The sequence below is a fragment of the Mauremys mutica genome, chromosome 10, assembly GCF_020497125.1.
Source record: "Mauremys mutica isolate MM-2020 ecotype Southern chromosome 10, ASM2049712v1, whole genome shotgun sequence".
Taxonomy (NCBI): Eukaryota; Metazoa; Chordata; order Testudines; family Geoemydidae; genus Mauremys; species Mauremys mutica.
In genome coordinates, this window is record NC_059081.1 from 70,446,043 (window position 1) to 70,472,996 (window position 26,954).

The 26,954-nt window shown below is 43.0% G+C and overlaps 1 protein-coding gene across 5 annotated transcripts in view; it reads left to right on the forward strand.

Annotated features, from left to right (window-relative positions):
• NDUFA10 (NADH:ubiquinone oxidoreductase subunit A10) overlaps nt 1-26,954 on the forward strand; it is a 64,428-nt gene that overhangs the window by 8,183 nt on the left and 29,291 nt on the right. For 2 of the 5 annotated variants that reach the window (XM_045032999.1, XM_045032998.1), the window contains exons 5-8: nt 4,264-4,385; nt 7,332-7,411; nt 12,859-12,913; nt 21,974-22,059. In XM_045032999.1, coding sequence (XP_044888934.1) covers nt 4,264-4,385; nt 7,332-7,411; nt 12,859-12,913; nt 21,974-22,059 — 343 coding nt within the window. Of the gene's footprint in view, nt 1-4,263; nt 4,386-7,331; nt 7,412-12,858; nt 12,914-21,973; nt 22,061-26,954 lie in introns of those variants that run through there. The other 3 variants (XM_045033002.1, XM_045033001.1, XM_045033000.1) reach the window with 2 other exon arrangements.

The following is a 26,954-nucleotide window of genomic DNA, read 5'->3' on the forward strand; positions in this document are numbered from 1 at the left end:
GTGATGGATGCCAACGATGGCTTCTGTCCTTGTTTATATCACCAAAAGTTAAATGATTTTGTTTCAAGAAGCGTGATAATACTCAGTTGCTTTACCCTTCCTGTGAGTGTCCTATCCCTCTGCTGATCTCCATGTAAATGCGGCTTCCATTGTTTCTGGTCACACCTAGATTAATTTACATAGCTGTGAGGTAACCAGTCTGGGTGGGAACTGTTCTTTCCTTTCTTCAGCCACATGCTTTAAAACATAATATTAATGAGTATCCATAATTCCTTCTGTAGTGTTAATATATACATTTCACAGGGCTATTAATCACCAGTGTGGCATTATCTTTGAGAGAAGACCTCTGTGCGCTTACATTGCAGTAATGTTGTATACAATTTGTTGTTTCAGTTGCTTACCACTTGAGGTTCAGTCCCCTGTCTTTATAGACCAGTAAACCGTTGAAATGAATTCTCTGAGACCAAGCTTCTCTCTCCTGCTGGGTGTAGATGCCACTTGCTACTGTGAGGTTTGCCTCCATCCCTCATTCGCTTGATGTCTGTTTGCTGCTTATATGTAAAATTGAGGAAAACACACATTCCTTTGGGCATGGCTACACTTGCAGATGTAGAAAGCTGTGAGTTAAACCAGCCCTCAGAGAGCGCAGTAGGGAAAGCGCTGCAGTGTGTCCACGTCAGATTCAAGTGCACTGGCGTGGGCATATTAGCAGCTCTTCCAGTGCCACAGAGAGCAGTGCATTGTGGTAGCTACCCAGCAGGCAAGGGGCTGCAATGTGCTTTTCAAATGGGGGGGGGGGGGAGGGAGAGAGGTGGTGTGGACAGTGAGTGTGTTGTGTGTATGTGCGGGGGAGAAAGAGTGGATTTTTGGAGAGCTGAGAGTATGTCAGCATGGTGTCTTGTCTGAACTTACAACAGCAGACCTCCCTCCCCCCACCTCTCTCTCTGACTCACAGCAAGCAACATTCCACACTAATGGTTGTTAGGTCCCGGAGCTTTGAAAGCGCATATCCGCATTCCTGCAGCCGATTCCAAAACAATAGGAAGAGTGGCCACTTGACTTAAGGGGATTATGGGTCGTTTCCGGAGGCCGATCACAGCGCAATAATGCAGTGGTCCCCAACCTTTTCATCTGGTGGGCGCCAGACGAAGGACCGTGGCAGCGGTGGAGCAGCTGCCGAAATGCTGCCGAATTTCAGCAGCATTTCGGCAGCGACGCCCCTCAATGACGTCGCTTGTTGGCAGCAAGCGGCGTCATCGAGAGGCGTCGCCACAGAAATTCGGCGACATTTTGGCGGACGTTCCACCACCGGCCAGGACGCAGGCACATTTCGATGCCCCCGCGGGCGCCATGGCAGAGATCCCTGCTGTAATGTAACACCTTGTTCACACTGATGCTGGGGCGTTTCATCCGAGGTGCAGCAAGTGTTATGCTTCTCATGGAGGTGGATTACCAGGAGCGCTCCAGCTGTAGAGTCCCGGCGCTCTAAGTGCCTTGCCAGTGTGGACGGGTCATGAGTTAGGGCGCCTGGGACTGCTTTAATGCGCTCTAACTTGCAAGTGTAGCCAAGCCCATAGTTTAGGATTGACCCGTTTAACAACTCACCTTACATACTTGGCTTAAAAATATTTTAGTTAACATTCCTGCATGTGTCCATATCTCTTTATACCCACCACGTACATACATAATACAAAGTGATACCTGACAAGGCATATTATGTACAAAGATTATTACAATCATGTGTAAGGTGTGAATACAGGGATGCTTAGTGTCCCAACCACAGAGGAGAAATTTCATGCAGAATGGATTTATTTGGAGGAATTTTGTGGAGAAAGGCGTGTTTCAAAATAAGGCTTATAATAGAAAGTTAGTCACAGCCCATTGTGTTGTTCATGCAAACAGCTCAGGAACCTTAGAACAATAACATCTTGTTTAGAAACACAACCTTGTGCATAAATCTTCTTTTGTAGGAAGCAACTAATCTGTTACGAAACACCCAGCAATACTGATATCCTCAAACATATACTGTACTAACCATAAATATGGACATTCCAGTAAAGACAGTGACAGTGCTAAAGATCATCTTGCAAATCTGGAAATCTCTCCAACTATTTGGATTAGAACACAATAAAATATATGTAGCCAAATTCACCCTTAATTTCCACAGACTTCATTGGAAACGCACTAAAGATGAATTTAACGGAGGCATTCTAGGCTACAGTTGAAAAAGCTACTACAGAAGAAAAGATTTTCATAGAAATCTGTTCATGGATGGTTATTTCTGGTTGTGCCCAGAGACCTCAGTCATGGTTTGAGTGAAGGGGGAGGGTCTCAGAGCCCAGACTCCAGCCTGAGCCTGAACATCTGCACTGCAGTTAAACAGTGCTGAAGCCTGACCCCCACAAGCCTGAGTCAGCTGACCCAGGCCAGCCGCGGGTGTTTAATTTCAGTGTAGACATACCCGGGGGTCTTTCTTTACTGCAAGCTGAATCTGGGTTTTAACTAGTCATCCTCCACCCCACCATCCATGCAAAAAAACAGGTTTGTAGGTGTGTTAAGCCCAGGCTAATTTACTTGACTGAGTCTGCGCATTAGAGCCTGGTTTCCACTTCAACTCTGGCTGGAATCCACCAGTTTTGCTGTGAGGATGCAGGCAAGATCATTCAAGTGTAGATAATTCTCCCATGCCTTCCCACAATTCTTTGCAAGGTACAGAGAGATTCTCCCACAATTGTCTGGGAAAGAACCCTAAAGCTTCTTTGCACAAAGAACCCTGGGCTATGGCCCCAGAGCTGCCTGGGGAAGTGTAGAAGCTCTGAGGGCACAGTATGGCTTTGTGGGGATGCTTACATCTGGACTAAGCTAGCTCAAGTGCCTAGATCTGGTGGTGATCACCCAGGTTAACGTCTTTCCCGATGAGAGAGCCCAGAGCTGTTGGGAAAGTAGCAGTAGAGCAGCAGTTCTCAACCCGCAGCCTGTGGACTGCATGCTGCCCGATTAGCTCAAAGCTGCAAACCAGCTCAGCTATGTGATGAGGGCAGGCTTGTGTGCTGGGGTCTGAGAGGTTCCCGCCTCCCTGGCGCAGAGTGGGCCAGGCTGCCCTAGCATAGCTGGGTTGGGGTCTGGGCAGCTGCCCGGCCCCGCAAACTCCAGGGCCCGGGGCAGCCACGCAGCAGGGGTCTGGGGCAGCCAGTCGGTGCTGTGGCCCAGGTAACACATTGTGGGACGCATTTGCAGCCAACTATGCGTAATAAGTTGAGAACCACTGTAGTAGAGAGTTTGGGGGCTCCACGGACTGTAGTGGGAGGGAGCACTGAGCTCACAGATCAGTGCACTCAGATGCTGGGCACCCCAACAATATTTTCCTTCCTCCGAGACGTCCCTTGCTGATGTGCGTGTGTTGTGGGAGGACAGATGTGCCTCTCACGCTTCCCCTCAGATTTCTTTAAGACTAGATAGGATGAGTTTTTAGTGGAGTGACGTGTCGTGGTTATTCCTCCTTTTCTTCCCTAGACTCCTGAGAACCCATGATTCTAGAACCCCCTTTGCCCCACCTCCATGTTCTTAGTGGGTGCAGCTCTCCTCATACTGTGGCTATTGGAAGTAGCAGCCTGCTGCCTTCAGGCAGTGTCTACAGCTCCCTCTGCCCCTGTCCTTTGCTGTTTCTATAAGAACCTACCTGTGCAGGTTGGGGGAAGGGTCACTTTTCTGCAAGTTCATGAAAGGAGGGAGGGTTGGAGGCAAAAGGGCTAATGCAAAATAATTAAAGGGAACTGGGATTTGTGGCTTGTTAGGCTGAGATTCTTCCTGTTAAGAACAATGACCTCAGTGACTCTGGCAACATTTAAGTCAGAAGTAAACTACCCTATAATGTAATAGTGGCATATGAAAGACTAATATTTGTTGCTTATTTTCTATTTCTGTAAGGCTCTTTCAGCTTCAAATTTGCTAAATCCCCTTGCCTGGGGGAAAACCCCAACCTGAACTGTGTATTCCGGCTGAAATCTTTGCAGGGAGATAAGACTTCATAAACACTTCTAATGAGCAGACAGACTTCTCTGAAAATGAAATGCAGTTACAAATGCTGACAGAATCCTTTCAAGAGGCTATATTGATCATTTACCTGGTGGGTGGGATGATGGTGATCAAAATTAAGCTGTTTCTTTTCTGTTTGTTCTTGAGCTTCATTACATACATAGAAATACGTAACCGTCTGTATTCTCCGATTAAGGAATTCCCTGCTCTTGTTTTGTTTCGTTTCAGGTGTTGATCATTATAATGATGTCAAGGGCATCAGTATCTGTGAATTCCTGCCACCTCATTTGGCGATCTATATTGATGTACCAGTCTCAGAGATACAGAAAAGGATCCAAGAGAAAGGAAAGGTAATTCTAGCTGTTAGCTTGCTTTTTTGTGTTAAAATGTCGTGATCAGGGCCTTGTCCATGAATCATGCAGCTGTGGAACTTCCTGCAGAGTCTGTCCCTCTGCTGCAGAATTGTGCTCCAGAATCTCAAGTTCCATTTTTTTTTTTTAAAATTGTGTTTCATCTTCTTGTGAAGAAAACCTTCAGAAACGTTCGGAGTCCCATCAGTGAGGTTCTGTCTTCCTGGGCATGCACTTAGCCTGACATGTCAGCTCTGACAGGTGAATTGCTCTGACTATCTCCACGGGGCACTACTGCTGCCACAGAAAGTTGACTGACTATTAAAATGTCTGCATTGCAAACTCTTTTGGCTGGAATTTTCCAAGGAGCCCAGGGGAATTAGATGCCTGACCTCTATTAGAAATCCTGGCCTTCACTGCTAATTTTAGTACAAACATCCTGCTCTGACTGGGCTTATCCCAAAAATCTTAGCAGCCTCTCTACTCAACTGCAACCTCCCCTTCTGACAACCTTTAACATACAGTGTTATATCATCAGCATATGGTCAGTGTCAAACAGAACTTGGTATTCAGATAAATAACATGAAGGCTACTGTACTGATTGCTATTAACTTTCATCTATGATTCAGTAAAAAATCTTTTTTTATATATTTAAATGAAATTGCCATAGAGGTTTCCACATGCTGCAGAAACCAGAGGCTGGTTCTTAAGTCCCGCTCATTGCAGAGTACACAGAGACTTGACTATTTCAATTATTCGTTGTAACATAGAGATGATTTCACTTCCTAGTCTGAAATTTTGGTGCCTGAACTCTCCTGAAACTAGGATATTCTGTGAAACTCAAGGGTGTTCTCCCTTTCTTTTCAAAGTCTTCTAAAAGTAGAATAGTTTTGTAGGAGAAGAGAGAGAATCTGCCTTTTGTTAACATACGGTACTGAAAGTTTTCTTGAATGCTTTGACTTCTGGTATTCTGTAGCAACATGTTTTAAAACTACCCCTCTAATGGTTCCAGAAAATTGGGTCAGTAACAGTCTGAGAGCAGGAGAGCTGTGGAGTGTTCTCATTTAACAGATAATCTGAACTAGTTTTCTCCCCCGCCCCCTCAGTGATATTGGGCCATGTATCAGTAACTGCTCCCAGATGTGCTACAAGAGCAAAATGATGTTTACCCTGCACCTTGTTCAAAGGTTACAGGAAATTGGATCTGAGTGAGAAATTTAACCATGAGAAGTCTAATTAATAATAATTTAAAAAAGCCTTTTATTCAGATATCTACAAACATTTGACCACCTCTGTTTTCCAAAGCCCTTTGTGTGTATGTTAGACTATCTGGGAGGGCAGCTTTGTGCTTGGAAATTGCTGTGCTCGCGTCAAAGCAAAGTTGACCATTGTCCAGGAAAGGTGTATATGTAGTGGGGGGGCGGGGGGAACAGGTTTCTCACTGTCCTGAGTTGCTTTGTATATCACAGTCTTGCACTTCTTTAATATAATAAAATGCCCGACAGATATTCAAACCATGACTGAACATTACTCTTTTGTTTAAAGAACAGGATCTTACTTTATACAACAGTAATAATGGACTGTTTCTTAACTAGAGGAGAGCTACTCCGTTTAAATTAAGCTGCTTTTTTTTAATGATACCTTATGAAGCCCCATGAGAGGTTTCTAATTTTTACCTCCCTCTGCTCATCTTGGGGAAAATAGAACTGATCTCCTTGACCCTGCAGTCCTTTTTATTCTGGCACAAACTGCTCCTACAATAATATTTTCTCAGAGGTAGAGGCCTTGAAGGGTGAATGTATTTATTAATATATCATTGTTTGTTAGCAGCAGCCCCTGGAACTCTTCTGTCTGTTTACATTAATGGCTTGTAGTTGGCATTGACTGAACAGTAATTAGAGTCTTGGAATAGAAAAGTACCTCTGTGTGCTCAACTAACTGAGGAGCCTGATTCCCCAAGGTGCTGCACTCCATCTCTGACATGCAGGTGAGGGCATTCTGTGCATCACCGGCAGGATCAGGCTGTAAATGGGTAGGGAAAGAGCAGAACAGATCTGCTCTTAAGGGAAGCAGGAAATCGCGATGAAAGAGCTATATAGAGTAACTGATGCTTGCAGTTGATGGGTAACCCCTTGACAGTAGATTTGAAGTCCACTTAACTTATAAGAAAAAGTTCTTCGGCTTTGTACTGCGTGCACTGATGCTCATCTGCTTGCCTGAAAATTAGGGAGGATTATATTTGGGGTGCATGCTGTAATCATGTAATCAATCCTCCAGAGAAGAAATGATGGATAGTTGGCCCATTCTGATTAATGTGCTGAAAGGGTCGATGTGGGCAATCCTTTTTTTCTTTTTCTTTTTTAACCCGCTGACTATACATAACTTCCTTAAATGTGTAGGTGAGTAGGATTAGTCATCTGTTTGGAAATTAATCTGTCTGGAGCCTGTTCTTGGTTGGTAATTCTGTTTGTGTAAGCTTAGAAAAATTGAGATTCTTTCATCTCGGCCTGGTAGAGAAGTGTCTCTTTGTGCCTTCTTCAGCAGTGCTTGCCTTTTTCTGTCTTTCCAGACTCTCTCCTATACCAAGAGAATCCTATTTATCTGTATCGTTATTAAAGGAATTGCAAAACAAATGCATACAGAAAAGTACAGTGAAAAGCTATGATTCTACAGCAGCTGCAACGTATTCCCTTTGCCACATATGTAGTGTTTGATATGTTAATGCAATATTCTCTAATCCCAGATACCCCATATGTTACTCGTAATTTTGAAGTCTTCATAAATGCACGTGGATGTAAATGACTGTTTGGCTGTTTAATGCAGGAGCTGTGCTTCAACAGATGGTGTGGGAGCCGTGGCTTCTACTTGGGATCTCTGGAATCTGTACCAGCGTAAAAAGAAAACAAACACCCACGTTTCACAGCCTTTTGTTTTCTTTGTGTTTAGCCCTATGAGAAAAAGGTGTCTCCTGCATACCTCCAGAACATTGAAGATGTCTACAAGAAATCTTTCCTGCCACAGATCAGGTTAGCCGCTTAAGCCTTTTTGTGTGACATATTTATGCAAAACTATTCGTGCATGTAGAGCGAGAATCGCCACATGTACACTTGATTCAAACTGCTTGTATGTAAAAATCTTCCTTGTGTTTTGTTACCATATTCAACTGTGGATGTAGTAAGTTATGCACCTACACAGTTGGGTCCCTATGTTAGTGCTGAAATTTACCCTTTGAAATTATTCACTGCAGTTACCCTTAATGTCAGGGAACCCTGGCTACCAACATCATAGAAGGGACCTCAAGAGGTCATCTAGTCCAGTCCCCTGCACTCATGTCAGGCCTAAATAATAACTACATCACCCCAACAGGTGTCAACCCTGCTCTTAAAAATCTCTAATAATGGAGATTCCACAACCTCTCTAGGCAATTCCAGTGCTTAACTACCCTGACAGTTAGGAAGTTTTTCCTAATGTCCAACTGCCCTTGCTGCAATTTAAGCCCATTGCTTCTTGTCCTATCCTCAGAGGTTAAGGAGAACAATTCCCTCCCTCCTCCTTGTAACAACAACAGTTTTCAAGTGCATAAAAGGTTATTTCCCCTCTGTCTTCTCTTCTCCAGATTAAACAAACCCAATTTTTTCAATCTTCCCTCATAGGTCATGTTTTCTAGACCTTTAATCATTTTTGTTGCTCTTCTCTGGACTATCTCGAGTTTCACTGTATTAGATGTCCAATTGCTACTAACCTTTTTGGTGAAAACTGAAACAAAAATGTCATTTAGCACTTCCGCCATTTCCATATTTTCTGTTACTGTTTCCCCTCCTCAGTGAGTAACAGGGCTAGGCTGTCCTTGATCTTCCTCTCACTTCTATTGCATTTGTAGAATGTTTTCTTGTTACCATTTGGCTCTAGCTAGTTTAATCTCGTTTTGTGCCTTGGTCTTTCTAATTTTGTCCCTACATACTTTTGCTGTTTGTTTATATTCATCCTTTGTGATTTGACCTAGTTTCCACTTTCTGTAGGACTCTTTTCTGAGTTTCAGATCATTGAAGGTGTCATGGTTTCTTGCCATACTTCGGATCTTTCCTACTCAGTGGGATAGTTCGCTCTTGTGCCCTTAATAATGTGTCTTTGAAAAACTTCCAACTCTCTCTTGAACTGCTTTTCCCCTTAGACTTGCTTCAATGGGCTTAAGAAAGATGAAAGATTTTATTTGAACTTTTAGTTTCCACCAGCTTTCTAAAAGCATAAATTTATTTTTGGGGGGCAGAGTAGTTGCTAATGGACAGCCTATAGAGGTGAAGAGAGCAGTTTTGTAGAGTGGTGTCCAGTAGCGTTAGCTCTTTATTGTAGTCTGTGTTTGTGGGGGAAGGGGCAATGCAAGATGAGGAGGAGCGGAGGTGTCCTAATATGATCACCTGCCAGATTTGTTGGGAGAGAATACTTGCTCTCCCCCCCCCCCCCAAACCACAAAAAAAAAAACCAAACAAAAAACCTTCTCATGTGGTAGCTCTATAGTTGTCTGTTTTTTTATTTTTATTTTTTTGGACAACTTACGATTAAAAAAATAATTGAGGGGGATTTTCACATCCACCTCTTGCTTTAACTCTCTATCCTCCTATCCCCCTGTGGCAACCACTTTCTGAGCAGTCTTCTGTGGCCAGAAAAGACTCTTTAGTTGATTTTTTTTTTTTTTGTGATGCTTCTGTTAATTGACACTCACTCCTCCCTAACCTGTTAGATTGGATGTGCTCTTCTCTGCAACACTCCTAGCTCTGTCCGGGTAGGAAGGAAGGACCTAGGAACTGAATTTGAGATTGCAGTATGGCAACTCTGAGCAATATCGTGGAGACCATTTCAATTTGTCCCCATTCCAGTTCTTATAGGAGAGAGCCATCAAAATCAAAACTATCTTGTGGGCTAAATTTGCATGAAAGTAGGTGTCTTTGGGGCGATTAACATAGGCCATTTCTACACTACAGGTGCTGCAGTTACGACTCTGTAGTGTAGACGCTTCCTACGTTGACGGAAGGGGTTTTTCCATCACTGTAGCTAATCTGTCTCTGAGCAGTGGTAGCTAGTCTGGCAGAAAAATTCTTCTCTTGACCTGGACACATCTACTTAGGTAGACTTAACTATGGTGCTCTGGGGGATGAATTTTTCACACCGCTGAGCACACTACCTATATTGGTCTAACTTTTAAGTGTAGACCAGGTCATTCATGGTATGTCGTGGTGTGATGACTCTGGTCAGGAAGGGTAACTTTCAAAGGTCACAAAGCTAATCCTGCTTTGAATTAAAACAAGGTAAGTGTAATCAAGCTGGGGGTTGGCTTCTAAGTTCCCTCTAAGCTGTGTGGCCAACTATTAAGCCCTGCGCAAGGGCTGAGGGCTGCAGCGGGGGGAGGCGTCTCTCCCCCGGCATGGACCTGCCTCAACCGGGGGAGAGGCGCCCCTCCCCCAGGCCTGGCACGGACCTGCCGCAACCAGGAGAGAGGCTCCTCTCCCCCCTACCCCAGGTGCTGCTGGGGGGAGTCCTCTTTCCCTGCTGTAGCCCCCAGGCAGTCTGTACCCCAAACCCCTCATCCCCAGCCCCACCACAGAGCCCGCATCCCCAGCCAGAGCCCCAGCTCCACACCCCAATCCTCTGCTCCAGCCCTGAGCCCCTCTCCTACACTCCGAACCCCTCAGCCCCACTCCCACCACATGAATTTTGGTATGTGCATCAATATGGAGGTGATGTATGACACATTGCCTCCATATTGATGCACATACCAAAATTCATTCCACACATGCTTGGGAAAAATTAGAGGGAATACTGGTTGGCTTGTATTTACACCTGGTTATCTAGTCTCATTGATGTAAGTCAGAACAAACCTTAAGGTGTATAGTCCGTCTCCTCTTGTTTTCTTGCTGCGACTCCCAAGATAAATCAGGGTAATTGTGCTGCCAGCAATTGAACTGAATAATTTCATGTCGTTGTCTTGAAGCCTGTCTGTCATCTGGAGCTTGAGGTGTTGATGCAGCTAAGGTCAGCTGCCTCCCTTGGTGAGTTCACCCCCATTGATTAGCAGCTAGTGCACAGCTGTCAGAACAAAGCTGGAACTAAAGGCTGAAGAGAAGGGGTGGGAAACCTTAGTACTCCCATCCCTGAGGGCAGAATTGTTTTAATTCACCAGTGAGGAGAAAAATGTTGCTTATTCTTTGGATCAAATTGAGCCCCTGAAACATACCACGCTGTTACTTCATTCAGGTTAAATCCTGGTCTAGCTGGTCCTGCTGTGATTTCAACTCTTCATCTGTATGTGGTTTAATACACTTGTTAAGCAATCACTCTGCTTGGCATCTCCAGTGTATGGGTTTATAACAGCCTGTCAAACTGAAGTTTGTACTTGGTTTCAAAGGAGGACACATCTGCCCCTATGATGATAAAACTTTGAACATGTATGACACTTAAGTTTCACACAGCGATGGAATTCATCAGTAGTTTGTGTTAGATGAAAACAGGAGATTGATGTCATACTGGAGATACCAGAACCTCTCCGTGCATCATCTGACTAATGCCGGGATAGGTACTCTCTTCAACATGTTGAACAGACTACTTCAATTCCTTTGGTGGTCTTTTCCTGGCCAGAAGTCTAAAATTGCAAATCCGTTCTTAATCTTCATATCTAATTCTGCTATCATTGAGCAGCTGCTTCCTCTTTGTGAAAGCCTGCGAAGTATCAAGTGGCTTGATCCACTCTATAATGCAGTTGCCAGTTTAGAACTCTGTATTTGGTCAAAACAACCCACTAGCCTTTGTTTAGTGAAACTTGAAACTGAATATGCAAACGTCTGTGCTGCATTGTGATAACAGTCCCCTTTGGGGGTAAAAAAACAAGGCAATTTTGTTCCTCTGCCAGTTGACTGTAGGGAGATGAATGTTGGAATTCAGGATTTCAAGAATCCTACAGCTGCTTCTTCGAGTAGCGTCCCTATGGGTGCTCCATTGTAGGTGTGCTTGCGTCCTTGCACTGCTGATTGGAGAACTTTGGTATCGGTGTCCGTTCAGCCTGCATGTGCTCTGTCTCCCCTCGTGCCCTGCCAGGTGGTTAACCAGCACGTGCGGGCGAACTCCCTTTAGTTCCTTCTTAACCACAGAATCCTTGACAAGAACTCCAAAGTAGATGGGTGGAGGGTTGGTTGTGAAACACCCATAAGGACACATCTTGAAGAACCATCATTATTGCACAAAATGAGTAAAAAGAACAAAATAATGAAATCCCGTCTTGTAACCAGGAAACTGTTTAAACGTTAAAGTGCCCTGGGCAGGGGCGCTCTAGCCAGAAACTGATTGTGCATCAGTGCGGTGAAGTGCTTTGGGATCCTTTGAAATAAAGGGCATATGTTTCTTATTAACAAAGATGGACCACTATTAACTCAGGCTTCAGGCTGGTTTTGGCCTCCGTGCTGCTGCTGTCCTGAATTGTCACTTACTGGTAACATGATTGCTGCCAGCAATAGGCTTCAGATTGCCAAGTTTTACTTCCACTTTGGACTTGCAGGTTGTTCTCCTAAGCAAAAGGTGATTTTTCTCAGAACTTCTTTTAGCTGCAAATTAAATAAAATGCCAAACTTAAAAATTGCCTGGGCTGTGAATTTCCATCTTTAAAGAACCTAGAAGGAAAATAAAAGGGTACAATATTGCTATTTGTTCCCATAAAAAGCACAGGGGTGTCTTTTGAATTCACAGGGGGTTACTTGGGAGGAACTCGGGGGGACGAGACGGGGTGGGACAAGCATGGAGTTAGAGCACTGCAAAAAGTGTTTGTGAATCACAGGAGCGAATGCAACCAAGTTTGTTCTGTTGCAGTAGTGCCCAAAAGCTCCAGTTAGGCACCAGACCTGATTGTGCTAGGTTCTGTACAAACACGGAAAGATGGTCCTTGAGCCAGGGTGCTTACAGTCTGTTTTGTGGGCGTTTTTCCATCCATAAGTATGGACCCGCTTTAATGTCATATTGTTTGTTACCTTTTATCTTGGTAAATAAAGATAAACAATTTAATCCTCTCCAGAAATAATCCACAAATGTAGTGGTTGTAGTAAAATGCAAGACTCTCACTGAATTTTGGGTCAGACAGCTGCTAATAATTTGGAGAGTGGTTGTCTGGACTGGATAGGAGCAGAAGTGCATAATTAGGACAAGTCTCGTATTAGCAGACTCCTAGATTCAGCTGTTTTCAGTTAATTCTGACATTTGGAATTTTAAACGCTTTCATTGCAGGAAAGAAACATTGAGCAATACAAGGAGCGTTCTACTGCAGCAACTTCTCCAAATAACTCCTCCACCAAAAATCTTAATTTGAAATTATTCCATTTATCTTGATGTATTACATCTTAATTTCATTTCAGCATGAATAATTGGAGTCTTTTTTTTTTCTGGGGGGCAAGGTAGCTATATCCAGTCATTGTAATATTATTTCTTTTCTTTGCAGTGAGACCTCTGAGGTTTTACAGTACACAGCGAGCGAGGCGCAGGATGTAGAGAAGGTAAAAGGGCTTGCTGCATGGAGCTGATATCATTAAACTTTGATTAAGGAAATCTGGATTTTGAAATGCATTGTTCTGGCCGTCTTTTGTCGTTAATCTTGGATTTGCAATTTAGTCCTGTCTTTTAGAGTAACAGCAACATAAAATAATCCACTCTAGTCTTGGAACTAGTTTAATTTAAAAATTAAAGGGAATATTTTATTACTTTTGCTAGACAACTACTAGTGGATCTAAAGTTTGACTCCTTTTACCATCCCACAGATTCTTTGATCTGAGGAAAATGTTTGTGATAACTATAAGAGCCAACTGCTGGAAAGTAGTCATGAAACTACAAATGTTGAGACTGCTAAAAGGCCAGTCACTTGATCTGTATCGACAGTTGCATATGGTATCTGCGAATTGCAGCTCTTCTCTCCAAATGGATTGGTGCAGATCAGTGTGGACGTGGGGAGAATCAACCAGATTGCAGGATAATAGGCCAGTTTACAGTATCCAATTTGATTTGCCTGGGATTGATTCACTGTAACTTTATTCTGGAAAAATGAAGTCCACTTGGTCACAGTGTGGGGAGAAGTCAGAGAAGGTTGTAGAGGATTCATAATGGGATAATTAAGGCCTTTCACCTCTTGTTTGTTGGTTTGTATCTACAGTTGTGGCTAGTTTCTAATGCCTGCTCACTGTCTTCTATAGCTTTGGAAAAGTTTGTAGTAGATTTGATCCCTCATCAAAGGATCATCTTTCATTTTCAGTACACAACTCCTTAAAAGTACAATCAAATTTTATACAAGTGATAAGGTTCTGCACAGCTCCCAAGATCTACATTACCCATATCTTTTTTTTTTTCCTCCAATGTAACTGAACCCGATTCTCCTCATACTTGTTGCTTTGAAGGCCTGATGTTATAGTGACCTTCCTTGTGTTTTCATCAGGAGCCTGTCTAACTCAACTCCTCTCATCTGCTAGAGAAAGAGAGAGGTGCAACGAATCCTTCCTAGGGCTGATTGCATAGCCCGAGAGATGAGACCCAGACCCCTGCATGGTAGCATGTTGCTTACTTCTGAAAGAGGAGGGTTGGGAAGAGAGGATTTACAGAATGGTGACCTCCTGAGGGAGATGGGGACTTGATTGGTTCAGGGATCTACTAGCAAAGTAATCCTCCTAGTTAAACCCAGACTTTGTTATGGATGAAACTGTCTCAGGAACAGCTCTGATGCATCAGGAGTGGAAAATGTTCTATCCAGGTTTCCATGGCAAGTGTGGAGTGGGAGGTTTTTATCAACATTTGATACAAAATTAAACACAGGGATGCATATTGGTCTTAGAAAATGTGCTAAAACCCCTGCTGACAACAGCTGTACATAAACATACAGGTTAATAATACAGTTTCTGCCATCATGTGAAAAGGATCTTGCTCCTTCACCCTTTGGGTATGTCTATGCAGCAGCTGAGGTTGTGTTTTCCAGCATGGGTAGACACACACTCACCAGCTCCACTTGAGCTAATGCGCTAAGAATAGCTGTGTGGCCACAGTGGCTTGTGCCGAATACCTGAGTACAAACCTGCCTGACTCCCTGCGTGCGTATTTGTGGTGCTGTGGCCACATTGCTATTTTTAGCACTCTAGCTCAAAGAGAGCTTGCGTATTTCTGTCTACCCATGCTGGGAAATGCCATCCCAGGTGCAGTATAGACACACCCCTAAAAGTAGAAGAATTCAGACATCTCATAACTTTCATGAATTTCCTGCTGCTGTGGAAAGCCCACCTTCCGTTTGGTGACCAGTGGGTAAATAACCACATTTGAGGACCAGTCCAGAAATGGTTATACAAAAGGGGTAAGTAGTTAACATGAGCAAGTTCAACCATAATATTCCGTTATGCTATGTCTTGGTCTGATAAAAAATGAAGCCTCATGAGGGTGACTTTCTGATGGTGACAGTATACTTCAAGGATGTGAGAGCGATGTGAATTTCAGCTTTACCTGGTTGCTGAGTAATCAGACAGCAAAGCAAAGTTGTAGCTTTGTAATTTTCAGAGTTCTGCCTCTTGATAAGGCTGAAAACATCAACAAAAATGTAACACTGTGAATTCATGTTGGAGCAGTTCATTAATCTGATTTTATTTTTAATGAAAAGTGGTGCATTTTTGAAGGGAGTGGGCTATAAGAACCTGGATGTAATGGGATGTACATTTGAATTAAGTGCAGCACTCAGATCCAAGTATACGTCTGTTTTCCACCTCTGTACAACTGGGAGGATGCCAACCTGATTTGTTTTAGCTATGAAAATAGCTTATCCACAAGTCTTTTGCATAACTTTGCAGTCTGTGCAATCTTATGTAATAAAAGCATTGTTTTTTGGTGCTGGGTGGTAATTTCAGAGTGTTTTTCTGTGATGAGCCGCACACCTAAATTTGCCTTGGGGGTGATTTTCATAGCATTCAGGTTGGTATATTAATACCATGCTGCCGGTTCTTACTTCCCCATACAAGGATCTTGAGTTCCTCTTCTCCACCTGGTCTGCAACGAGACGCTTAGCTGAACATATTTAAATGTAGATCGGCAGTTAATAGCAAAAGAGGCTTCTGACCTAGCTACCATGTTGCTACCTTTGTGAAGTTTTTATACTAGGATTTTTGCCTTTTAGCGTTAAACGGCTTTAAAACCTTTGTTGAAAGTCACCTGCTGTCACTATGCCTCGCTCATTGATAATGACATAATGCAGCATCAGGGTATAAATGAACCATGGAAATCCTGAAATCAATTGCCTTTGGAGTCTCCAGAGAAAACTAATTGTGAACTGTAGCTGAATAGACTCTGTCAGGCAGCAGGAAAATCTTTGTGCCACCCAATTTCTGTTGGGATCATCTCTGTAATTCCTATTAATTCATGTTAGCTAATATGTGTATAAATTCCACTTTCTGAATTGCGGAATGACATGGGTTTGTGTTTTGACCAGGAGCAGTACAAGGCAGAGAATGGGAGGCATATGATGTAATACCTACCTCCAATTGGTAGATGTATCTAATTCGCAGATATTGCAGCCTAGGGTTTTAGCTGCATCTCATGGAAAAAAATGTCAAATGAAACCTCATCCCAGGTGATGCATGTTTAACTGTTTAATCCAGATGGTAAAGTCTAATAATTTGGTCCAATCTCCCCTCTCTTATTGATTAGTTTTGGTGGGATGAGCAAACTGGCATTATTTATGTCCTGTCAACTCTGTTAAAATCTTGGGTTGGGGAAGCTAGTAAAATAATTGGAGATATACCAATCTCCTAGAACTAGAAGGGACCTTGAAAGGTCATTGAGTCCAGCCCCCTGCCTTCACTAGCAGGACTAATTTTTGCCCCAGATCCCTAAGTGGCCCCCTCAAGGATTGAACTCACAACCCTGGGTTTAGCAGGCCAATGCTCAAACCACTGAGCTATCCCTCCCCCCCAAAGCTAGTTACCTCATGGTCATGCTCAACACAGTTAGGTGTAGAGCAGTGGTTCTTAACCTGTTTATCATTGTGGGCCACAGGTTGAGAACCACAGTGCCCTCCTCAAAGCCCCCCCCACTTCCCTATGCCCAGTGCCCCCCCGCCCAGAGACCCCTCCATAGAGGGGCCAAGAGCAGAGCTGTGGGGTTGGGCAGCCTAAAACCTTGGGGTGCTGCAGCACCACCACAAACCCCTAGTTCCCAGCACCTCCCACCCCTTCACTGCCCAGAACACCTCTCTCCCCAAAACCTGCCCAGAGACCCATTCTCCTGCCCCCTGGTGTCAGGAGTGCACCAGCAGGCTGCCAGATGCTGTGTGCCCCTCAGCCAGCCCCGCCCCCTTTAGGTCAGAGCAGCAAAGTTTGAATATTTTTAGCACACAGCTGGGCTGCAGCTGTGTGCTAATTGAGAACTGCTGGCGTAGAGGGGTATGAACTGTCCAACTGTGTTATTGAGTTGTGTGAAAGCCTTGGGCTTCATTATCCCTGTTACTACACTTTGCTGCACATTTTAGTCCATTTTATGTTGGTAATACAGATGTGTGTTGGGTACTACTGTGTTATAACCAAATTCCCTAACACTGAATAAGCAAAGGCTCTTAAGAAAATCTGATTTCAGTGGTTGGTTGAGGGACTTGTCAGGGAGCTTGATTTCAAAATCACAAACAAGGCTGGTTGTTTCAGTGTGCATATGATAATGGAGTGTGTTAACCATTTCCCCAGAACACACATTTCTAAGCAATGATTTGCATCTCATGTTGGTGGTTATTAAATGATTGTCAAAATAATTATTGTAGAGCTAAAGATGTGTAATAGCTGTCATTGAAAGCTTGCTTAGAACTGCCGACAAAGCGCTGTTCACACCGGTGCTTTTCGTCGGTAAAACTTTTGTCATTTGGGGATGTTTTTTCTTAAATACCCCTGAACAACAAAAGTTTTGATGACAAAATGCCAGTGTAGACACACCCTTAGTGGGCCACAATGGGTAGAGCACCCAGAGAGCAGGATAAAAAAGGTAGTATTGAGCTTAATAGGGTAACAAGGTAGATGTCATTGATAGAGGTGGGGCTGGAGAATATGAGAGGAGGTCAGATGACCCTTAAAAGCAAAAGAAAAAGGTCTTAAATCTGAGGTGTTGGACAATGTGGTGTAAGTGAAGGGATTCAAGAAGGATTGTGATGTGGTCAGATCAACAGGCAAGGAATAACATGTTCAGTACTTCATTTTGGGCGCACTAAGGAAAGATGTGCAGATATGCAAGGGAGGCGGAGGCTGTAATAAACGAGAGGAAATAATCAGGGTGTTGATGAAAGAAACAGTTGGATTTTCAATATGTTGCAGAGGAAGATGCAGCAAGATTTGACAGGACCTGTTTGTGTGGGAGGGGTGGGAGGAATCAAAAGATGATCCAGGTTGTAGGGTTAGGGGGATAGTCACAGGCTCGATAGGAAAGTGGAGAGGATTTAGGAGAAAAAATTTACTTCCCTTCTATTCTTTCCTGGTAACTTAATCCCATTGCTGACAGTTTTATTTTAATCCTGGAAATCGGGGTTTAAAGTAGTCTAAAGCTCTTATTGCTCAAGCAGATATTCCTCCAGGCCAGCAGTATTATATCATCACAGTACATGGCCAGGGAGTGTGTTGATGACCCATGTCACGCCCATTTTATTTTGGATTTGAGCAGATCTGGAGTAGAGTAGGAATTTATTATTTGCAGTCACGGACTGCAAGAATAGCATATAATTTAGCAAGTTAGATGCCAAGTGGGAACCACAAACATGGGTATTAATTCTGCTTAGAAGAAACTTATGCTATATTTTCCCTTTTTGAGGTTGTTTCCTATCAAAGTGAAATTTTCCTTAAAAGCTGATGGAAGACGGACAAAATCATTTGTAGTCTATAGATTCTGTAGGCAAAAATACATGCACATGCACACTGTCACCCACCCACAGTAATACAATGATGTGATATGGATAAGAAGCTGCTGAAAAAATGCTCTTTCCTACAGTCTCTTGAGTAAATGCAACTGATTAGAGTACTGATTGATTTCACACATGCTGATTCATGATGTTTTTTAAAATTAATGCGAGGGCGCTTTCACCAGCCATTAAATGGCAGTGATTAAAGGATTACCTCGGCGTGAAAAATAATTGCTTTCACATTTGTCAAGTGAAACATATGGTATCTAATTTGAGTATTTGGAATCTAAAATTAAGAATAAGGAAGGGGCATTTAAACTAACTTGCCATACCGTTCCCCAAGAAATATTTAGTGAAATCAAAGACAGTGAAATATGGGATATTATATAATGCTAAGGTACATGCTTTATAAATCATAGACATTATAGACTTTGGCACAGTTAATTTAGCCCCTTATCTTGCCAGTATTGCAGTTAGTAACAGATCAACAGTGGGCATAGAGGATTCAGGGTTTTCTTTAGATTCTGTCAGGTTTTGAGACTATCGCACATCAACCAGCTGTTTATAAGTTTACATCTACTAGATGGTCTTAAGAGAAATGTACACTGCAGTGCTCAAAGTCAAATGATGATCATTCAGTTAGTCATACCTGTGTAAATTAACTCTTGTTCCTACTTAACATGAGGAACAAAGCAGAATTGTTTAGATAATAAAGAGCCTTTTGTAATATAAACAATGGATACCTTTGCCACCCCTTTCTGTTTAAATGCCAAGAAGCATTTGATGCTCTGTGAGATACACGGAAGTGATTACCATACAGCTCATATGGACATAGTGTGTCATACTATGTAGCATAGAATAGAAATGTCTGTTGTGTAAGTGTCAGTAAATAGATAGATAAATACAAGTGGGCTGGAAGCTCTGCTGCTGTAGATTATTGATCCCTTCAAGTCAGTGGAGCTATAACAATTACACCCGCTCAGGTTCTGGCCTTGTAGATGTATTGCTAACTGTTTCATCTAAAGCAATGGTTCTCAGTCAGAGGTGCATGTACCCTTGTGGGGACACAGAGGCCTACCAGTTGGTACATCAACTTATCTAGATATTTGCCTAGTTTTATAACAGGCTACATAAAAAGCACTAGCAAAGTCAGTACAAACTAAAATTTCATACAATGACATGTTTATACTTCTCTATTTACTATACATTGAAATTTAAGTATAATATATTCCAATTGATTTATTTTATAATTATATAGTAAAAATGAGAAAGCAAACCGTTTTTCAATAATAGCGTGCTGTGACACGTTTGTAGTTTTGTTTGATTTTGTAAGCAAGTAGTTTTTAAGTGAGGTGAAACTTGGGGGGTACGCAAGACAAATCAGATTCCTGAAAGGGGTACAGTAGTGTGGAAAGTTTGAGAGCCACTCATCTAAAGGGTCTTCCTGGAAGAACTGTTAGGAACTACACTCCTCACTGCATCCTCCCAAATTTTCCCCAGCTGTTAATCCCCACCTCATAAGAACAGCCACACTGGGTCAGACTAAAGGTCCATCTAGCTCAGTATCCTGTCTTCCAACAGTGGCCAATGCTAGGTGCCCAAGAGGGAATGAATAGAATAGGTAATCATCATGTGATCCATCCTTAGTCGCCCATTCATAGAATATCAGGGTTGGAAGGGACCTCAGAAGATGGTCTAGTCCAACCCCCGGCTCAAAGCAGGACAAATCCCCAGACAGTTTTCCCTAAATGACTCCCTCAAGGATTGAACTCACAACCCAGGGTTTAGCAGGCCAATGCTCAAACCACTGAGCTATCCCTCGTCCCATTCCCAGCTTCTGGCAAACACAGGCTAGGGACACCATCCCTGCCCATCCTGGCTAATAGCCATTGATGGACCTATCCTCCATGAATTTATCTAGTTCCTTTTTGAATCCTGTTATAGCCTTGGTCTTCACAACGTCCCTTGTTTAACTAACTTCCACATTTTTGTGTAGTCCCCCTTTCTGAAATTAAATGCTACACTGTTGGGCTGCTGTGGTGTTTTCCTTGCTACAGGGATGTAAATTTGATTATATTATAGTTACTATTACCAAGCGGTCAAGCTATATTCACCTCTAGGACCAGACCCTGTGCTCCACTTCAGACTAAATCAGTAATTGCCTTTCCGCTTGTGGGTTCCAGGACTTAGCTGCTCCAGGAAGCAGTCATTTAAAGTGTCAGAAATTTTATCTCTGCATCCCATTCTGAGGTGACATGTACCCTGTGTATGTGGGGATAGTTGAAATCCCCCATTATTACTGAGGTTTTTTTATTTGTATAGCCTCTCTAATCTCCCTGAGAATTTCATTGTCACTATCACCATCCTGGTCAGGTGGTCAGTAATATTTCTCTGCTGCTGTATTCTTCTTCTTTGAGCATGGAATTACTATCTATAGAGATTCTGTGGTACAGTTTGGTTCATTTAAGATTTTGACTTCATTTGATTCTATGCTTTTTCCCCACATATAGTGCCACTCCCCCACCAGCACGACCTGTTTTGTCCTTCTGATATATTTTATACACTGGTATTACTGTATCTCATTGATTATTCTCATTCCACCAAGTTTCTGTGATGTCTGTTATATCAATATCATTTAATACGAGGTACTCTAGTGCTCCCATCTTATTATTTAGACTTCTGGCATTGGTATATAAGCACTTTAAAAAATTGTCACTTTTTAGCTGTCTGCCATTACATCAGGGGTGACCAACCTGTGGCTCCGGAACCACATGCGGCTCTTCAGATGTTAATATGTGGATCCTTCTGTAGGCACGAACTCCGGGGCTGGAGCTACAGGCACCAACTTTCCAGTGTACCGGGGAGTGCTCACTGCTCAACCCCTGGCTCTGCCACAGACCCTGCCCCCATTCCACCCCTTCCCGCCCCTTCCCCTGAGCCTGCCGTGCCCTCGCTCCTCCCTGCTCGCCCCCAGAGCCTCCTGCATGCCATGAAACAGCTCTGTGGGGAGGGAGGGGGAGGCACTAGAGGGTGGGGGAAGAGCTGGTGAGGAGCTGATGTATGTGGCTCTTTGGCAATGTACATTAGTAAATTCTGGCTCCTTCTCAGGCTCAGGTTGGCCATCCCCGCATTACATAATGTAATTGAATGGGCCCCTTTTTCATTTGACTGTTTCTCATCAGATCCTACCAGTATTTTATCATCTTCCATCCTCTCCTCCTTACTAGGACATAGAAAATATCCATTAATAGATCCTCTCTTAAGGGATGTCTCTGTGTAACAGCTGCAGTCTGGACTACGTGCGCATCTAATCAACATCTTAGCCAGTCACTTTGGAGTGTTTTGAGAGCAGCACAAACAAAGCCCTGACCACCACCCTAAGTATTCCCCACCTAGCCCTCCATAGGGATGTAAAGCATCAGTAACTGAACTCAGCAAGAGTTCCTCAAGGACTCCGGTCACTGCTTTGGAGTATTCTGAACGTGTGATTGTTACTAACATTTTCATTACTGTTGGAAGGTGATAGCAAATCACTTATTGGGATAGCTTTGTTCTTTAGTTGTATGTATTGTTTGCTTGACTGAGGATATAAATTTTATTTTTCTTGACTGAGGATATAAATTTTAATAAACTCTTGTAATTGTAACGTATGCCCCTCTTTCAGGTAATTGAAGATATTGAGTATCTGAAGTTTGATAAGGGACCTTGGCTGGAACAAGATGATGTTAGTTTCCATCACTTGAGGCTTTAGTAAGTAAACCTAATCCTATTCAGTGTTGCCGCTGAGGGGAAACTTTTATTGTCTTTGCATTTAAAAAAAAATGCATATTTGCACCAAGACTTAGTTTTATACTTGTCTGTCAGAAGTAAACAATGATAGTAGAATTCCATGGTATAGTAGCCTTTTGTGAGAGGATGGTTGCCACTAGTCTGGTCTGGGGATCACCAACTTTAGTAAGCCGGACATCAGATGGTGGTGGCTTTTTGGTTACTACCAACTTGAACTAGATTCAGCCAGAGACCCACAGATGAAGGCACCATACCCCATTAATCAATCCCCAAACCACAGAATCCTATGCTTATTTCATAATATAAGAGTTTTGCCATGAACTGTGGCTTTTTGAGCTTTGGGAAATTGTGTTCAATGTGCAAGTTACATCAGTGTAAATACTCTTGTCCCCAAACAGTAACCATGCCAAGATGAGAGCCTAAAGACTTAAAAAAACAAATGCTGCAATGTGCAGTTAGCTACCCTGTATCTTTCACTGTCGCCTTTTGTTGGGTGGTGATGGTATACTAAAGCTTGCTGAGATATGTTGCTGTTAAATTATAATGGAGCCAATCTTAAAGGTTTGGGGATCCAGGGGAGCCCTGTTAAGCCCTTGTGTGCTTCACTTCCAGTTCCGTTTTCAGATCTCTGCTATTCAGGGAGAGCAACCAACAAGGAATCTAAAAGGAATGTAGGAGAAGAAATGCAACTTATGCCAACTTGGATGATTGACAGGAACACAGTTAATCAATACTGTTTTTCCAGTAAATAATCCTAGATAAAGAGCCTTCATTAATCCTAATCTATGTTTTAGTGTATTGCAGGTTTGGTGTCATTCATGCTCAATTATTCAAAGACCAGGCGGGACCATTGTGATTGTCCAGTCTGACATCCTGTATAACACAGGCCGAGAACTGCCCTAAAATAATTTCTAGAGCAGATCTTTGCATTTCCTTACTGAAATAATCTGTCAATGGGATCCTTCTTTTTTAGGCTAGATTGTCAGTGAATATCTACATTAAGATCTTCAGTAGTGTGGGAGGTATTGATACTAGTGCAAAGAGTACCTGACAGATCCAATTAACTGCCTGGACATTCCATTTGTCCGAAGAGAGATCCAGTGCACATATGCTGAGACAGGAGCAGGGGATTGACTGCTTTGCTGACTAACTTTGGTCCTCTTGGTGCCCTGGGAGTTGTGCAAGAGTGTGGAGGGCCGGTTCCAGGCTCTGTCAGTTGTCGGAAAGGGAGATATAGCATGGTGGGGTCATATCTATAGGTGCACGAGAGTTGTGACTCTCTGACTGCACATGCTGGCAAACACAACTCACTCCAGGGAACTTGCTCTTAGTTCAGTTAAACGTGGGCACAAATTCAGTTTAATACCTCAGTTTATTTTTGAAATGACATTAGCCATTTGCACTGATTTTTGCTACCTGCGAACCAACTCTAGAACTGGAAACACTCTAACAGATCAGCTAGTCCCTCTCCTTTCATGTGCAGTGGACTGCTTAAAGCGGTGGCTATGTCTACACTAGAAATGCTACAGCAGTACAGCTACAGCTGCACCACTATAGCACTGTAAAAGACACTACAGCTATGGAACAGGTTCTTCTATTGCTGTAGTAAATCCACTTCTCCAAGAGACAGTAGCTAGGAAGGTTTCTTCCATCGACCAACCTACCGGTGTCTATGATAGGGCTATGGTTGGCTTAAGTAGTTTGACATTTGTAGTATGCAAGGTCTTGGAAAAAACATTTTGAAGGAGAAAGTAGTTAAGGACATTGAGGTCAATGGTAATTGGGAGAAAATACAACATGGTTTTACAAAAGGTAGATCGTGCCAAACCAACCTGATCTCCTTCTTTGAGAAGGTAACCAATCTTTTAGACAAAGGAAATGCAGTGGATCTAATTTACCTCGATTTCAGTAAGGCATTTGATACGGTTCCATATGGGGAATTATTAACTAAATTGGAGAAGATGGTCATCAATATGAAAATTGAAAAGTGGATAAGGAACTGGTTAAAGGGAGACTACAACGGGTCATACTGAAAGGTGAACTGTCAGGTTGGAGGGAGGTTACTAGTGGAGTTCCTCAGGGATCGATTTGGGGACCAATTTTATTTAATCTTTTTATTACTGACCTTGGCACAAAAAGCGGGAATGTGCTAATAAAGTTTGTGGATGACACAAAGCTGGGAGGTATTGCCAATACATAGAAGGACCAGGATATCATACAGGAAGATGGATGACCTTGTAAACTGGAGTAATAGTAATAAGATGAAATTTAATAGTGAAAAGTGCAAGGTCATGCATTTAGGGATTAATAACAAGAATTTTGGTTATAAATTGGGCACAGATCACTTGGAAGTAACAGAGGAGGAGAAAGACCTCAGAGTATTGGTTGATCACAGGATGATTATGAGCCGCCAGTGTGATCTGGCTGTGAAAAAAGCTAATGCGGCCTTGGGATGTATCAGGCGAGGTATTTCTATTAGAGATAAGGAGGTGTTAGCACCGTTATATAAAGCACTGGTGAGACCTCATCTGGAATGCTGTGTGCAGTTCTGGTCTTCCATGTTTAAGAAGGATGAATTCAAACTGGAACAGGTACAGAGAAGGGCTATTAGGATGATCTGAAGAATGGAAAACCTGTCTTATGAAAGGAGACTCAAAGAGCTTGGCTTGTTTAGCCTAACCAAAAGAAGGCTGAGGAGAGATATGTTTGCTCTCTATAAATATATCAGGGGGATAAATACCAGGGAGGGAGAGGAATTATTTAAGCTCAGTACCAATGCGGGCACAAGAACAAATGGATATAAACTGGCCATCAGGAAGTTTAGACTTGAAATTAGACGAAGGTTTCTAACCATCAGAGGAGTGAAGTTCTGGAACAGTCTTCCAAGGGGAGCAGTGGGGGCAAAAGACACATCTGGCATCAAGACTAAGCTTGATAAATTTATGAAGGGGGATAGCCTAATTTTGGCAATTAATTGATCTTTGATTATCAGCAGATAAGTATGCCCAGTGCTCTGTGATGGGATGTTAGATGGGGTGGGATCTGAGTTACTACAAATAATTCTTTTCTGGGTGTCTGGCTGGTGAGTCTTGCCCACATGCTCAGGGTTTAGCTGATCACCATATTTGGGGTCGGGAAGCAATTTTCCTCCAGGGCAGATTGGCAGAGGCCCTAGGGGATTTTCACCTTCCTCTGCAGCGTGGGGCTCTGCACCTTGAAGTCTTTAAACCATGATTTGAGGACTCCAATAGCTCAAACATAGGTTAGGGGTTTGATACTGAAGTGGGTGGGTGAGGTTCTGTGCCCTGTGTTGTGCAGGAGGTCAGAGTAGACTATCATAATGTCCCTCCTGACTTTAAAGTCTATGATTCTATGAAGTATGTCTTTCAAGGGTGTGAATTTAATATTTCACACCACTGAGCAATGTGGTTTACTCCTGTGGGAATTCTGTGCCAAAAATATAAAAATTCTGCACACAATATTTTAAAATTCTGAGGTTTTTTTGTCAAAAATAACACAATATAATCACACCAGTTTCAATTATTTTGGTAATGTACTTCAAAATATCTGTCAGCAAGTATGTCTGGAACAATACAGACAACAAAAAAAGATTCAGGAAATGTTTTTTGACAAATAGATTCCTTACTAGGCATATTAATACAGATCTGAGTAATAATTCATTTAAACTACAATACAGAAATGTATTTCCTGCACCCCTCAGAAGCAGTGCAAAGGCTTGTGGGAGTCAGGGGTAATGGAGGACCTGAGGGAGAAGGCAGTAATTGCTGGGCAGGAGCCTGGGTGTGAACTTGGAGGCTTGTTGCCTGGAACAGGTTTTTTTGGTGGTAGGGAGGGATTGTTAGGGAGCTGACCCTGGCTGACCTCTAGCCTCTCTCATTCAGTCAATCACACCTGCCCCTGTCCCCATGTGGCCCTGCGCCCCCCACTCAGCCACCCCCTCCTCTCATCCAGGGCCGGCTTTAGGTTGATTCCCCTGATTCTCCAGAATTGGGCCCCGAGCCTTAGGTGCCTTTTTAATTGTTTTTTCACCTGGTGGCGGTCCACTCCGGGTCTTCAGCGGCACGGGGTCCGCTCCGGGTCTTTGGCGTTGGGGGAGGGGAGATCCACTCCGGATCTTCGGCGGTGGGGGGGTCCTTCAGTACCATGGAAGACCCGGGGCAGACCCCCCACCGCTGAAGTGCCACCGAAGCCCCAGACCACTGCTGGGCATTTGAATCGGGCCCCGCAGTTCATAAAGCCGGCCCTGCTCTCATCCCCATGTATCCATGCATATTCTGAGCATTTAAAATTGGCAATAACTAAAGTACGATCAACATTTAAAATATAATATATATAATAAATCAGTAAATAATACAGCTGTTTATATAGCTCTAGCCACCAATGATAATCTATAGCATGCTCCTTTCCTGAATTCCCAGAGTTAAAAAACTATGGAGTTTTTTCCTCAGCAGAACTCAAGGAGCCTGCCCTGGTTGCACAAGCCCTACTTATGTGTGACTTGCCAAGTGTTAAAAGCTTTTATTTGTTATGTAAGAATCTACTTATATATTTCTCGAGTGCTGGGTGAGCTGCTGTCCATGTTCGTGCACATGCTGCCCCCGTGTGGACATTAAAAGGGATAAGCTATTAAGTTAAAGCCTCGTTCTGTGGTGGAGTTACATAGGTTATAGGACTCGAAGTGACCTCTTGGATCGCGAAGTCCAGTCCCCTGCTATTGCAGACAACACCATCATATAGTCCTGTCCATAAAGATAATTCTCAAATATAGCATCATGCATTTTATAATTGTACATCACAATAATTCACACCAAATTCCTTCCAGTTTGTGTAGAGCA